General features: G+C 35.8%; 3 protein-coding genes and 1 non-coding gene across 4 annotated transcripts; 3 read left to right on the forward strand and 1 right to left on the reverse strand.

The window, feature by feature from the left end:
* Positions 1-3,891: 3,891 nt before the first annotated feature.
* Positions 3,892-8,054, forward strand: LOC103861456 (protein NLP7). Its single transcript, XM_009139162.3, has 5 exons — positions 3,892-4,427; positions 4,665-5,239; positions 5,657-5,704; positions 5,806-6,697; positions 6,768-8,054. The coding sequence occupies exons 1-5, from the start codon at positions 4,100-4,102 to the stop codon at positions 7,802-7,804; spliced, it is 2,880 nt and encodes a 959-aa protein (XP_009137410.2). The 5' UTR covers positions 3,892-4,099; the 3' UTR covers positions 7,805-8,054.
* Positions 8,055-8,378: 324 nt separating this feature from the next.
* TRNAG-CCC lies at positions 8,379-8,449 on the reverse strand. The gene has a single exon. It is a non-coding gene; the product is annotated as a tRNA-Gly (tRNA).
* Positions 8,450-8,506: 57 nt separating this feature from the next.
* On the forward strand, positions 8,507-9,167 carry LOC103861457. The gene has a single exon (XM_009139163.3). It carries the CDS (start codon positions 8,652-8,654, stop codon positions 8,904-8,906), a length of 255 nt encoding a protein of 84 aa, XP_009137411.1. The 5' UTR covers positions 8,507-8,651; the 3' UTR covers positions 8,907-9,167.
* Positions 9,168-9,431: 264 nt separating this feature from the next.
* LOC103861458 (trehalase-like) lies at positions 9,432-13,283 on the forward strand. The gene is made up of 11 exons (XM_009139164.3): positions 9,432-11,010; positions 11,153-11,272; positions 11,364-11,479; positions 11,564-11,664; positions 11,750-11,859; positions 11,940-12,012; positions 12,096-12,257; positions 12,338-12,425; positions 12,506-12,605; positions 12,689-12,902; positions 13,015-13,283. Exons 1-11 carry the CDS (start codon positions 10,496-10,498, stop codon positions 13,096-13,098), a joined length of 1,683 nt encoding a protein of 560 aa, XP_009137412.2. The 5' UTR covers positions 9,432-10,495; the 3' UTR covers positions 13,099-13,283.
* The last annotated feature ends 2,080 nt before the right edge of the window (positions 13,284-15,363 follow it).

A 15,363-nucleotide genomic window follows, 5' to 3' on the forward strand; every position in this document is an offset into this window, starting at 1 on the left:
AAAATAATTTAATTAAAATTTAAACTGGACTAAAAATATAACTTATTCCACGACTAAAAGTAAGTAGATAGTGGGTTTTCCTTACATTTCTTAATCATTTCCATGGTTAAGAGAAATGATTTCCTTAATCATAGAATACAAATGATCGAAAGTAGAATCCGTATCAAGATTTTGCCTTTATTTTTTTCGTTGGCTATTAATACTAGTAGAGGATTAATGATACTATTTCATGTTCTTTATAGATTTTGGAGTTTCCTCTTCGTTTTTATTGGTTGCGTATGTTATCTTTTCAATACATTTAATGTTTTCTGCTTTTTTATTCTCACCCTTGGTCATTAAAAAACCCCAAGAAACAGGACCAAGAGGGGTAATAAAACATAAGTCAACGTATAACAATTTGAGGAAGTGTACCCGTGTTTAATTATATGATGCTACTTAAACAAATGTTAATAAGAAATAATTTTAACACATAAAATAATTTTCTAAAATTTTAGAAAAACTAATCCTAGACGAAAAACAATTCTTATCACAATCATCAACTGCGAGATGATAATATATATATATAAACAGAAGAAAAACAACTCCTACTTCGAATCAACCAAAACGATATATATCATAATGTCATTGACTGTTATGTTTTTCCATATCAATACACCAGTTTCTCTGCAAATTTATTGGTTGCATGTGGTCAACTAAATTTGCAGCCAATTTTATAATAAGTATATTGTATTTATAAATTAAATTTGCAGCTGAGGCAACGTTTGTTTATGTTTTATTTTGTTTTCTAGTGTAGTTTTCTTTGTTTGTAAGCAAACTATTGATGTGCAATGTTAGTTTAGTCAGCTGTTGTATCAATAAACACTAGTTACATCCCATATACGAGATTCTATATCAACTCTGTAATTTCCTTTTGGCTTTTTTTTGTCAAACCACCTTGGCATTCTTATCAAGTTGAACATTTCTTAATATTCCTAAAAATTATTATTTTAATTACAAGTGACAAAATGTTCCACACCTGTTCCCTAATCATTTATACATAGGATTTTTATAATTTGTGGCAACTATTTTTTTATAACAAAGCTTTTGACTCATAATGTGTTTCTCAAAGTATATAGCTATCAAGAAGTATCACCATATTGATTTATATGGTTTTTGACATTTCTCTAAACAACCGTATGCAAGTTCTAGGTTTTGATACAAACAACACGATATCACTAATTAGCGCAAGTTGATGAGATTTAAAAATATAAATTAACTCATCAATCAAATAAAAGACAAAACAAACGTGTAAAAAAGGAGAAAATAAATAATCAAATAACTAGTGAATCGCACTAATTCCAAAAGAATGACGTGCGCCTATGATTTGTTTTCTCCACTTCTCAACTCCCATTAGCATTCTCGAAAAGGCATTACGTAATAATTCTATTTTGCACCTATTAGTTTATTTTAATAGTAAACATCTTAAACTTTTACAAATTTTCAAGGCAACTGATTGGTGCATTCGCACCAGGTGTGCCGAACGTGTCGTAAAATGCACCCGTCAGACTTGACAAAGGACAATGCCTACACGAGCTAATTTTTGTTTGATGTAGTGAATAATAAATAGCTCGGTTGTTTGCTGTTGAAAATTTATAGTTTATCATACATAAAATCTTTATGGTAATAATATCGACTAATAATATTAACGATGATGTAATAAAATTAACTTGTTTGACATTCGTTTTGTCGGACGTACCAAAATCCAACCGAATAATTTTATAGGAACTAGCGATCAGTGATAGGTAAACCCGATTGTTCTATGTACAAGCATCTCTAATAGAACTCTAGTTTTCCCTTTGTAATTTACACAAAAATAAAATAACTCTATTATAGTATAACTTTTGCTCTAATGGTATTACTCTATAATAGCGTTAATCTATTATAGAGTAAAATATAGATAAATGTCATATTTTAATCTATATTTGGAGTGAAAAAAATGACATTCATCTATATTTCACTCTATAATAGAATAACTTTATTATAGAGTAACACCATTAGAGCAAAAGTTACACTATAATAGAATTACTCTATTTTTATGTAAATTATAGAGGAAAAAATAGAGTACCCTTGGAGATGGTGACCTATGCCATCCAACCACATTAGAAGTTAATAATTTTGAATTGAAGAAAAATCAACAAAACAATTCTTCGTTCAGTGAAACCGCTAAAGTGGTCACTTATTTGATTTTAGCTATATAATTACGAGTTTGTTATACATAAATTAATAAAAAAAGAATGTTCAAGTTTTGTTTGATCATTAAGATGTTTTAAAATTGTTATTTGTATTAGTTTAATTAGATTTAAAAATAATCAATAAAAAATATCAGAATCATAAAACGTCTAATCTATAACCATAATTAATTTAAAAAGGATAGAAAATTTAGTTACAAGTGAAAAATACAAATTACCTGAATAATTATTGATCTTTTGTTGTCACAATAATTTTTTTGTCAAATGTCTCTTTTTGTTCTCAACATGTATAGGAAAGATCTTTTATTAATCTTTTGTTGTCACAATAATTTAATTTGAACCTCCGACGCTTGTGGTAAATGGTTCATAGTTGTGAGTATTGTTATTTGGGTTCGAGTCCGGCCATCCGGAATTCTTCAAGTGGTAAAAAAATATGAATTTTGTGAGTTTCGTGGTAATTAGTTTTTGGAATTCGAAAGTTTTTGTGATCACATCACGATTATAAAAATAAAATATATAGGAAAAATTATTTAAGCGAATAAAATCTCGAGGAATATTGAAAATATATAACATTATTACTTCCATTAGTTTAATCATAACTAAAAATAATCAATGAAAAAAATATTAGAATCATAAAATGACTAATATATAACCATAATTAATTTTAAAATAGAGAAATTCTTTTGGTTAGTCATTTTAAGTTTATTTTCACAAAAATAGTCTATCAATGAAGAAAATGACCAAAATATGTTTTATTAAATGGTAAAATATACTTTTATACCCGTTAGGTTAACTAGTTTTGACTTAAAGTTTAGAGTTAGGGGGCGACTGGTTTTCCCGCTACCACCCGCAATCGCAGCTTTTGCGGTTGGTAGCGGTTGTCGGCGGTTTGCAACAATCACTCAAATCGCTTTAAACCGTTTCAAACCGCTCCGAATCTCATAAATTCAAAAGCTGGCTCCAGCTAGCGTTTGCGTTTGCGGGCGGTTGCGGGAGAGTAAATTTTTTTTTCTTTTTTTTAAAACAATATGTATACAAAAGTAAAAATATTTAATAAAAAATTTAAAATAGAAATTAAAATATTAATATATATCTATTATATTTTAATTAATATTATAAAATTTTATAATAAAAACAATTTCAATAAATTTTCAAAAATTAAAATTATAACTTTCTAAATATAAATTTTATATTTATTATAATTTTATGATTTTTGTTATATTTATAATTTTATTAATTATAAATATTGTTAATTTATTATTTGACTGTTACTGCATTTGGTAGTTAACCAGTCATAAGTCATCCGCAAACGCACCAATTTTTAACCACAGTACTAATCGTACAAATTTCTTAAAACCGCTAAAAACCGCAACCGCCCGCATCCACAAACTCCTGCAACCGCAACCGCTGCGTCTGAACCAGTCAGGCCCTTAATGGGTGAATTTTGGAGATGAGTTTCAAATTTCAAAACAATAAAAAATAAATATTAAAATTTTCAAAACAAAAAGAGATTATTATGGTCATTTTATTTTTTGAGGACTATTTTTGTGATAAAAACTTAAAAATAATTATCTGACATAGTTATCCTTTAAAATATTAGAATCATAAAAATATTAGAATCATAAAAAAAAAGAGTATTTTATATGAAAGGTGGGGGAGAGGAGACAGTTGTATTGTGAAGCAGAGAATCGGTTCCAATATATTATCCGAAATGATTTTGTATTTTGTTTGATTCTGCAACATATTTTTTGGAATCACACACTCTGCAAATCTGACTTTTCTTGTTCTCTTTCTCTATCCCCTAATCTAAAAGTTATCAACGAAGAAGAGAACTTGCACACGAAAAACTTCCCCGGGAATATTCCAGAAAAATGTGCGACCCCGCCGATGATGATACCGCCAGAAACGGCGTCACGCCTCCAGCGTCGTCAAGGAGGTCAAGGGAGATTCTGATGGACGTGGATGACTTGGATCTCGACGGTTCATGGCCTCTCGATCAGATCCCTTACTTATCCTCAGCCAGTCGCATGATTTCGCCGATTTTCGTCTCCTCCTCCTCCGAGCAGCCTTGCTCGCCTCTCTGGGCGTTCTCCGACGGTGGAGTTAACGGTAACCACGGTGGATACGACGGCGAGAAGATTACCTCCGCCTCCGGTGTCTCTTCTTTCCGTCTCGCCGATTATCCTCTCTTTCTCCCTTGTTAGTCTCTCGCCCAACTCTCTAAGCTTCTTCTTCTTCTTCTCCGATGATATTTGAATTTTGCTATCGTAGTGGAATGATTTAGACTTGAATTTGAAGTTCTTGCTTACGGATTGAACAGAGCTTTTGATTGATTGATTGATTTTGTGTTTGACTTTGGAGTTTCTATTTTTGGTAAATAAAGTTGCTAAAAATAGAACTGTACTTAAAAGTAGTAGGCTATGATGAATCTTGCAGACGCTTCTTCTTCATCAGTAGCTGAAACCACAACAGAGAAGCATAGCAGTTTCCAGTTTCCTTCTCCGTTGATGAGCTTAGTCCCGTCAGAGAACGCTGACAACTACTGTGTGATCAAAGAGAGGATGACTCAGGCGCTTCGGTACTTCAAAGAATCAACCGAACAGCACGTCTTGGCTCAGGTCTGGGCTCCTGTGAGAAAGAATGGTCGTGATTTGCTGACGACTTTGGGTCAACCTTTTGTTCTTAATCCTAACGGTAACGGGCTTAATCAATACAGGATGATCTCTCTCACCTATATGTTTTCTGTGGATAGTGATTGTGACGTTGAGCTCGGCCTCCCCGGTCGGGTTTTCCGCCAGAAGTTGCCTGAGTGGACGCCAAATGTTCAGTACTATTCCAGCAAAGAGTTCTCCCGGCTTGACCACGCCTTGCATTATAACGTGCGTGGTACACTGGCTTTGCCTGTGTTTAATCCCTCGGGTGAGTCATGCATTGGTGTTGTGGAACTTATCATGACCTCAGAGAAGATTCACTATGCACCCGAAGTGGATAAAGTTTGCAAAGCCCTTGAGGTTTCGTTATTTTTCCTCACTTCTGCTCATCATTCAGCCTTGCTCTGTTTAACTTTTTATTTGAAATGAAATTCCAAGAACTTTGTGTGAGTTGACTTGAGGTTTAAGTTGCAATTCTTGCCTTGTTAGTTATATCGAGAAATAACGTTCGATAGATAGTTTCTTCACGTCCTCTAGCCTGCCATTTTGAAGCCTATTCTCTCCAAATCACGGTTTATTCTTTGATGATATCATGATAATAACTAATTCATTTCATTTTGCTGGCTTCTATCTCAGTTATAGCTTCTTCAATATCTGTCACTGTGTTGTATCCACTCTGTTTTTGTGATTTGCTGCAGCTTTGAAGTTTTTTTTTTGTACAGAGCTTTATATTCCTTATTCCTCATTAATGATAAAAAGATTTGGTCATTTTGGCAGGCGGTAAATCTGAAAAGCTCGGAAATACTTGATCACCAAACAACTCAGGTTAGATACAAGCATACAAGTATCATTTTGTGCTTTAATTAGTACCATTTAGGCAACAGGCACTGGGTTCTCAATCTTTTCAGTTCACTTTGAATCCACAGATATGCAATGAGAGTCGCCAAAATGCACTTGCGGAGATTCTGGAAGTGTTGACAGTCGTATGCGAGACCCATAACTTGCCTCTGGCTCAGACCTGGGTTCCATGCCAGCATGGGAGCGTTCTTGCCAATGGTGGGGGTCTAAAGAAAAACTGCACCAGTTTTGACGGTAGCTGCATGGGCCAAGTCTGCATGTCCACAACCGACATGGCCTGCTATGTCGTGGATGCTCATGTATGGGGCTTTAGAGATGCCTGTCTTGAACACCATCTCCAGAAAGGACAGGGAGTTGCTGGACGTGCTTTTCTCAACGGCGGCTCGTGTTTCTGCCGAGACATCACCAAGTTCTGCAAAACGCAGTATCCACTGGTCCATTATGCGCTTATGTTCAAGTTAACCAGTTGTTTTGCAATTTCTCTCCAGAGCTCTTACACAGGCGACGACAGTTACATTCTTGAATTCTTTCTTCCCTCGACTATAACAGACGACCAAGAGCAAGATTCTCTACTGGGATCTCTGTTGGTGACAATGAAAGAACATTTTCAGAGTCTGAGGGTTGCATCTGGGGTTGACTTCGGTGAAGATGACGACAAATTGTCTTTCGAGATTATCCAAGCATTGCCGGACAAGAAGATTCAGTCAAAAATAGAATCCATTCGAGTTCCCTTTTCTGGTTTCAAGTCAAACGCGACAGAGAGGCTGTTGATTCCTCAGCCTGCGGCTCAGTCTTCTAATCCAGCAAACGAAAAAGTCAACGTGGCCAGTGCTAATGGTGTGGCTAAGGAGAAGAAGAAAACAGAGAAAAAGCGTGGGAAGGCTGAGAAAACAATCAGTCTGGATGTACTTCAGCAATATTTCACTGGAAGTCTCAAAGATGCTGCAAAGAGCCTAGGAGGTAGTTTATATTATATTTACCATCTCATGTTTTGGTTACTTAACTAAACTCTGTATTGATCTTGTCTCAGTTTGCCCGACAACAATGAAGCGAATTTGCAGACAACACGGCATCTCGCGGTGGCCGTCGAGGAAGATCAAGAAAGTGAATCGCTCAATCACAAAGCTGAAACGCGTCATAGAATCTGTTCAAGGTACTGATGGAGGCCTCGACCTGACTTCCATGGCCGTTAGTTCCATCCCTTGGACAAACGGCCAAACAGGAGCACAGCCACTAAACTCACCCAGCGGTTCCAAGCCGCCAGAGCTACCAAACACTAATCATTCACCTAACCACTGGTCAAGTGATCACAGTCCTCAAGAGCCAAATGGTTCGCCTGAGTTACCAAGCAATGGTCATAAGCGGTCACGAACGGGGGATGAGAGCGCTGGGACACCAACCTCTCACGGCTCATGTGACGGTAACCAATTAGATGAAACAAAGGTCCCGAACCAAGATCCGCTATTCACGGTCGGTGCATCCCCAGGACTCTGTTTTCCTCCATATTCTCGAGATCATGATGTATCCGCCGCATCATTTGCAATACCGAACAGACTTCTTGGTAACATAGACCATTCCAGAGGAATGCCCATCGAAGACGCTGGAAGTTCAAAGGATCTGAGGAACCTCTGCTCCTCTACACCATTCGACGATAAGTTTCCGGAATCAAACTGGATGAACAATGATAACAACAGCAACAACAACATGTACGCTCCGGCAAAGGAAGAGGCTGTTGCAAATACTACACGCGAACCATCAGGCTCAGAAATGAGAACGGTAACCATCAAAGCAAGTTACAAAGAAGACATAATACGGTTCAAGATATCATCTGGTTCGGGTATAATGGAACTGAAAGATGAAGTGGCGAAGAGGCTGAAACTTGACGCAGGTACGTTTGATATCAAGTATCTGGACGATGATAATGAATGGGTTTTGATAGCTTGCGATGTTGATCTTCAAGAATGTCTAGACATCCCTAGATCATCCCGTACTAATATAGTAAGGCTCCTGGTCCATGATGTAACAACGAACCTGGGGAGCTCTTGTGAGAGCACCGGAGAATTGTAACCCCTTTGTAAATAGTTCTTTTTTTGGAATATTTTTATTGTTTAGGGTTGTTTGTTTTATTCTGTAATATTGTTCTTGGGTTGAGGAACAAGCAAGAATGTTATTGGGGGGACAAAAGTGTAAGAAAAACATTTGTTTGTAACTTGTAACTTGTAATTGTAAGTGGGAGAGTGAGGTTAGAAGTAAATTGTAGTTGTAAACTAACTCCAAGCATGTTTTTGTATTTTAGTTTTGAAATTGTAAACATGAATCACATAATAGCTTAAAATGAGAAAAATTCGATTTTTTGCATGTGTTAAGGTTTTTGAGATGCAAAATCCAGTTAATAGGTTGTTGAGATGCAAAATCGAGAGCATAATGGTGTATGTATGTATATAAGTATATAACTTAGTTATCAAGAGCATAATAGTCAAGCTTCAAGATCTTTAATGTAAATCAAAACTAGAACCAATGCAACTTAGATCCTTGTTTGAGGCTCATTGAAAACTTCCGTCCAATTGCATATTGGCTTAGTACTACTACTACATTGTTGAAAGGATAAATCCACTAATGAAAAATAAAAAAGGCAAAAGAGTGCGCATCCAGGGAATCGAACCCTGGTCAGTACCGTGGGAGGGTACTATGATACCACTACACCAGATGCGCTTGTTGTTATTACACCAATATAAAACAATACTATTTATAACATTAATATCAAAAATCTATACCCCGTCAAATGCGGGGAATGATACCTTTGCCATTTGAGATCGCCAAATCAAATCTCAATCAAAATCGACGACTTCCCTCGCCCCCCCCCCCCCCCGATCTTGGTCTTCCGAAACCCTAATCGGATCAGATCGGTGAGGCAATGGACAAAACCACGAGCGTAATCAGCAGCGCCTCGATCAACTCCACCGTAACCTCAACGACTTCCATGGAGAAGATCAACCAGGCCGCGAGCTGCGTCAGCGCCTCCTTCGTCTCCGCTTTCTTCGCCTCCCTCGAGCGCTGCGCCTGCGTCAACCTCTCCACCTCCCATGACGACGACGACGACGACAACGAGGAGTCCTACCACCGTCCCCTTGCTCTCTCCGCCGCGCCTCATTCTCACGACACCCTTTAACCTCCCTTTTCATCTCTCTGGGTAATTGAAGATCCTCTCGTGTTTTGTGTGTGTGTGTGTGTGTGTCTCGCAGCTCCCTGGGTTGAATTCTCGTAATGTGCTTATGGAAAGTTCAGACCTTTTGGATTGTAAATGTCAGACGTTGATTCTCTCTTCTTTCTTTTGTTTTGATTCTCATATGCTTTCTCTATCTCTGTGTACCTTATGATGATCTTACTTGGGTTTTGAATGATTACTTATGTTTGATGTTTTCGAATTAAACAAATGCTCTAAAGATCCTTCCTTTGAAGTTTCTTTATGTGATCTTTCAAGTTTTAGTGCCGGGACATGTTAGTGTTTCACTTAGATTATGTTATATAAGAACTCTGTTATAGATAATGCCTCTCTGCTTAGCACTAGTAATGGCACATTTTGGTGTGGGATTAACGCGTCAGTAGTGTCAATGTCGTGTTTATTTTCAATTACCAAACATTCAAACTTTGTCTGCTTAGCTTGATTCCAAGGAGTCTTCCGTATAGAGAAAATATTGTTCAAACGTCTTTGTCATGTTAAGAATAATGTATTATAGGACCATATGATGATGATAAGTCACTCTCAAACCTTTTTCCCTTGACTCTCACTTGGTGATAGATTGTTTTGTTCTTCAGTTTTCTTGAATATAGATTCTAGAAGGTGCATCTCTTATTGCTGAAGAAGCAAATATGCTATCTCAACATTTGCTTCTTCAGCAATAGGAGAAGCACTTTGTAAATTATGTACATTTCTAGTTTAGATTTTTGTACATAGAGAATATCTTGCAAGTCCCTCAAATGGTGTAACTACTCTGGCTTTATATGCCAATCTAATGAGAATGATTCCAGCAGGGAAGTTGTTAGGGTCACGATATTTTTTTCTTTTTTCTCCTATCACATCTTGCGTTTATGTTTTGGGTGTGTTTCATTTCGTTTTAGGGTTTAGGGAATCAAAGATATAAAAATAATCACTTAAAATGCATTTTGTATTGAAAATGTTGTTACAATGTTACATCATTCATTTATCAAATCGGAAAAGTTTAGTCTGTGGACGGTTTGGCATGCTTCATCTAATTAAGAAACAAAGTAGCCCCTCCTATGATGTGTTAAGCTTTAACTATAAGCTAGATCTTTTCAAAATAAGACCACAGTGGTTACTTCTCAATACAGTGAGATTTGAACCTTTGATATTATATGGAAGTCACTTTCTAGTTTAAGAATTTATTTATTTTTTTTGAAATATGTATGTGTTGTTATTGACCTCTTTGGAAACTGGTGCTTTAATTAAGATCATAGTGATCCATCTGAGTCAACAAAATCTAATCGTTCTCATCCTAAAACAAACAATTGATTTGATAGTGATCCATCTGAGTCAGCCATAGGTTTTGGTGACTCCTCTGGAAACCCTATTCAAATTCAAAAATTTAGCAATGTATTTACACAAACATAAGTGTAGTTAAATCTCCAAACTCTTCTTATCCTTCTCATCTCCTTACAAATCCTCCCTCTCTATTCCTCTCCTTGCTTCCTTCATAAACCCAAAACGTTTCATTCCTCGGTTTGTCTTTTCCTACATCCATGGCAATCTCAGACACAGGTCCCCTGGTCCAGACCACCCCGCTCGTCACTTTCCTCCAGCGCGTGCAACTCGAAGCACACCGGTCCTATCCAAATGAAAAAACCCCTGACCCCAAATTCTACATTGACCTATCTCTCAAGCTTCCTCACCATCTCTCCACCGTCGAGGCCGCCTTCAACGACCTCACGAGCGGATCACGTGACCTACCAGTGCCAGTGAAGAAGCTTGAAAAGTTCGTCCATGAATACTTCGACGATGCGAAGGATCTGGTGCCTCATGAACCAGAGGATTTCGTCACAGATCCCTTTGAGTTCCTCCTCAACGTGGAGAACGATCAAGTCAGAGAATGGGCACGTGAGGTGCACAGCCTTTGGAAAACACTATGCTACAGAGTCTCTGACTCCGTGAGAGAGTCTCCTGACCGGCACACGCTTCTACCGTTGCCGGAACCGGTTATCATTCCTGGTTCGAGATTCAAAGAAGTCTATTACTGGGATTCTTACTGGGTTATCAAGTCAGTGTTCATCAACTTATTCAAATCACAGATCAGATTATAGTTCTTTATTGTTTCTTCCACTCTTTTTTTATATTACGTGTTGACTACGGAACACGAGGTCACGTGTCTTGTCATGTTATATGTGCTTTTGCACGTGCAGAGGACTTATGACGAGTAAAATGTTCACTACGGCCAAAGGTATAGTGACGAATCTGATGTCACTTGTGGAGACTTATGGTTACGCGTTGAACGGAGCTAGAGCTTATTACACCAACCGAAGGTAACCAAAACTGATCATTTTCTAACAGTAATATAATTGTTGTTGCTATGTTAACAGAATATAATAAATGTTACTTTGATAATGTTACAAGCCAACCACCTTTACTGAGCTCAATGGTCTATGAGATATATAACGTAACCAAAGATGAAGAACTTGTGAGGAAAGCTATCCCCGTTCTTCTCAAAGAGTACGAGTTCTGGAACTCAGGTTAGTTTTTTCAGTAGAGTTATATAATGATTTGGTGTGTTGTTCGGTGTAATGTTGGTAATATTATATCTTTTAATTTTGTAGGAAAACATAAGGTGGTTATTCGGGATGCTAGTGGCAATGATCACATGTTAAGCCGCTATTACGCCATGTGGAACATGCCTAGACCTGAATCCTATGTTTTTGTATGTTTCTTGTCTCGTTGCCGCAAGTAATCTGTTTTTTTTTTACTGTAAAAATTTGTTTACTCTATCTCTATGTGTACCACAGGATCAAGAATCTGCTTCAGCGTTTTCGAGTACGTTACAGAAACAACGGTTCCTTCGAGACATAGCCACGGCTGCTGAAACAGGATGTGATTTCAGCACACGATGGATGAGGTTACATTAATTATCAAAAAATGCGACTAAATAAGTTTATCTTACTGTCACGCTTAATCAATCTCAAATAATATATGCAGGGATCCTCCTAATTTCGCAACGATGGCTACAACATCAGTTGTTCCTGTTGATCTAAATGTTTTTCTTCTCAAGGTTTCTCTATTCTATTAATTATGGTTTAAAGATTTGTAGAGGCATATGCTTGAGTCTAGAAATGATTATGTTTTGTGTCGTAGATGGAACTCGATATAGCGTTCATGATGGGGATTTGTGGGGATAAAAACGGCTCAGAGCGTTTTGTGAAAGCGTCAGAAGCGAGAAAGAAAGCGTTTGAAGCTGTGTTTTGGAACGAAAAGGCAGGACAGTGGTTAGACTACTGGCTTTCCTCCGATGGTGATGTAAGTTACATAATATCTTTAGTTACAATGTTTGATTTGTGATGTTATTAAAACATTGCGAGTGTGTTTGTTGTCTTTAGGAGCCTGAGACATGGAAAGCTGAGAACCAGAACACCAATGTTTTTGCATCTAACTTTGCTCCAATCTGGATCAGTTCCTTTAATTCAGGTAATGCTATGTCTACATGACTACATGTATCTATTATACATATGTTTGTATATAAACGTTTTATCTTTGTAACAATGTAGATGAAAATCTTGTCAAGAAAGTTGTGAAGGCTCTCAAAAACTCAGGGCTCATAGCTCCTGCTGGGATCTTAACGTCTTTGAAAAACTCAGGACAACAGTGGTAAATGAAACTTGGGTCTCAAGTATCCACTTTGAATCTTTTAAGTTACTTGAATGTTGACGTTTTGTTGCCATGTATGACAGGGATTATCCGAATGGATGGGCCCCGCAACAAGAGATAATTGTTACAGGGCTTGCGAGAACGGGTGTAAAGGAAGCTAAAGAGATAGCAGAGGAGATTGCAAGGAGATGGATCAGAAGCAGCTATAGTGTTTACAAGACGAGCGGTAGTATTCATGAGAAGCTCAATGTTGCAGAGTTTGGTGAGTATGGTGGTGGAGGTGAATATAAACCACAGGTAGGTAACACATTTTTTTGTTTGAACTCTCTTCTTCAATTTTTTTTTAAGTTTGGATTGTGAGAGATATTTGTGGGGATGATTTTTTGAACTCTGTTGACAATCTTTGCAGACGGGCTTTGGGTGGTCAAACGGAGTTATATTAGCATTCTTGGAGGAGTTTGGATGGCACTCTGACCTTTTTATTAAACATTAATTAAAGATCTAACCCATTTTATTTAATCAAAAACTTTATAATAGTGGTAATTTTTCTTTGTTGTGGATCTTGGGGTTCTGTCAGAATGTTTTGGAGTTCCAGATGTTTTATGATGACAAGTGAGGTTTAACAGATCTATTAACGTTTATTGCATACGTTTTAGTCTATTCAGTCTATTACAACCACTCATGACAATAATATATAGATAGGTATATACTCTAGAATAGATGAATGGTATGAATTAGCCAAAATTGTATGTTTAATAAGCATCTATTACATGGAAAAACGGGTGAATTCAGTTGGTTAACTCGTTGGGATAGATAATCTATCAAAATTAATTTAAACCACTCGTAATATCTTCTCTGCCTAAACCACTTGAATAGATTCTTTGAAAGATGGACAATCTAACTTCTGTTTTGGTATCCTTGAAAAGTAAGTAAATAAATCAAATTTATTTTCTTCGACGTCATAATTTGATATCCCCTATACATTAAAAGAGAAGTAACTTTAATGATTTCTGCTGAGGTGGCACTCATATAGAGCTTCTCAGGAAAAACGTTATAATTCTATTGGCCGGTTTTTTTGAATTTTTCTTTTTCATTTATTTTAATCAATCACTTATGTAGACAAGCCCAAAACTATTGTCAATTTCGTTAAGCCCATATATAGCTAGGGGATAATAATTATTGATTTAGTTTAGCCTTGGGTACCCGTTCGGGTTCGGATCGGGTATTTCGGATTTTCGGGTATTTCGGTATAGAGGTGTAAAACCCGTTCGGGTATTTCTGTACTTCGGGACGGGTTCTGGTATTTTTAGTTCGGATTCGGTTATTTCGGATCTGGTTCGGATATTTAGATTTAAAAAAAAAATTAAAATTTTCATTTCTCAAGTTTCTTATATTTAAAAATATAACTTTCATTTAACTAATTTTTTATTTTTAATAGATTGAATAGTTAATAGATTTGGACATAACATTTTAAAACTAAAAAGGCATTAATTTAGTTATTTTTTTTAAATTTCGGATGTAACTTTTTGTTAATTTTTTAAATAAAAAACTTGACATGCATTTTAAGTGAGTAGCAAATCATTTTTTTCGTAATTGTATGTATATCATATGAACTTAAAGTATGTGTAGTATCAATATAAATATTTTATATAAAATGAGAGATGTAAACTAAAAATATAAGGTTAATTATACATATGTTCGGTTATCTTCGGATATCCATTCGGGTTCGGGTATTATCCGTTCGGGTTCGGGTATCCAATCTCTCCTTATTCAATACCCGTTCGGGTATTTTGCTACTTCGGTTCGGATTTCAGTTCGGGTTTTTCGGATCGGGTTCGGGTGCCACTTCGGATATCGGGTAAAGTGTCCACCCCTACTAATTAGGTTGTTTGTTTTTAATAACTTACCTTTCTAATATGGATTACTTGCGCAAGTTGAAATCATTAAATATGCAAATATCTTATTGACAAAATTTGTTTTTAATAACTTACCTTTCTAATATAGATTACTTGCGCAAGTTGAAATCATTAAATATGCAAATCACTTATTCACAATATGGATTACTTGCACAAGTTGAAATCATTAAATTTTATCGATTTAGTTTACCGTTGGACAAGATTTAGATTTAAGACAAATATTAAAAACTTTCTTTATTATTCAAACAGTAAACTTGCGTATATTGATATCATATTTATTATATTGCTTACAAAATATTTTAATGTTTCTAATTAGGTTGTTTGTTTTTAATAACTTACCTTTCTAATATGGATTACTTGCGCAAGTTAAAATCATATCATATGCAAATCATTTTTTGACAATACACATTTAATATCGATTAAGTTGAAATCATTAAATATGCAAATATCTTATTGACAAAATTTGTTTTTAATAACTTACCTTTCTAATATAGATTACTTGCGCAAGTTGAAATCATTAAATATGCAAATCACTTATTCACAATATGGATTACTTGCACAAGTTGAAATCATTAAATTTTATCGATTTAGTTTACCATTGGGCAAGATTTAGAATTAAGACAAATATTAAAAACTTTCTTTATTATTCAAACAGTAAACTTGCGCATGTTGATATTATATTTATTATATTGCTTACAAAATATTTTAATGTTTCTAATTAGGTTGTTTGTTTTTAATAACTTACCTTTCTAATATGGATTACTTGCGCAAGTTAAAATCATATCATATGCAAATCATTTTTTGACAATACACATTTAATATCGATTAAGTTGAAATCATTA

The sequence above is a fragment of the Brassica rapa genome, chromosome A03, assembly GCF_000309985.2.
Source record: "Brassica rapa cultivar Chiifu-401-42 chromosome A03, CAAS_Brap_v3.01, whole genome shotgun sequence".
Taxonomy (NCBI): Eukaryota; Viridiplantae; Streptophyta; class Magnoliopsida; order Brassicales; family Brassicaceae; genus Brassica; species Brassica rapa.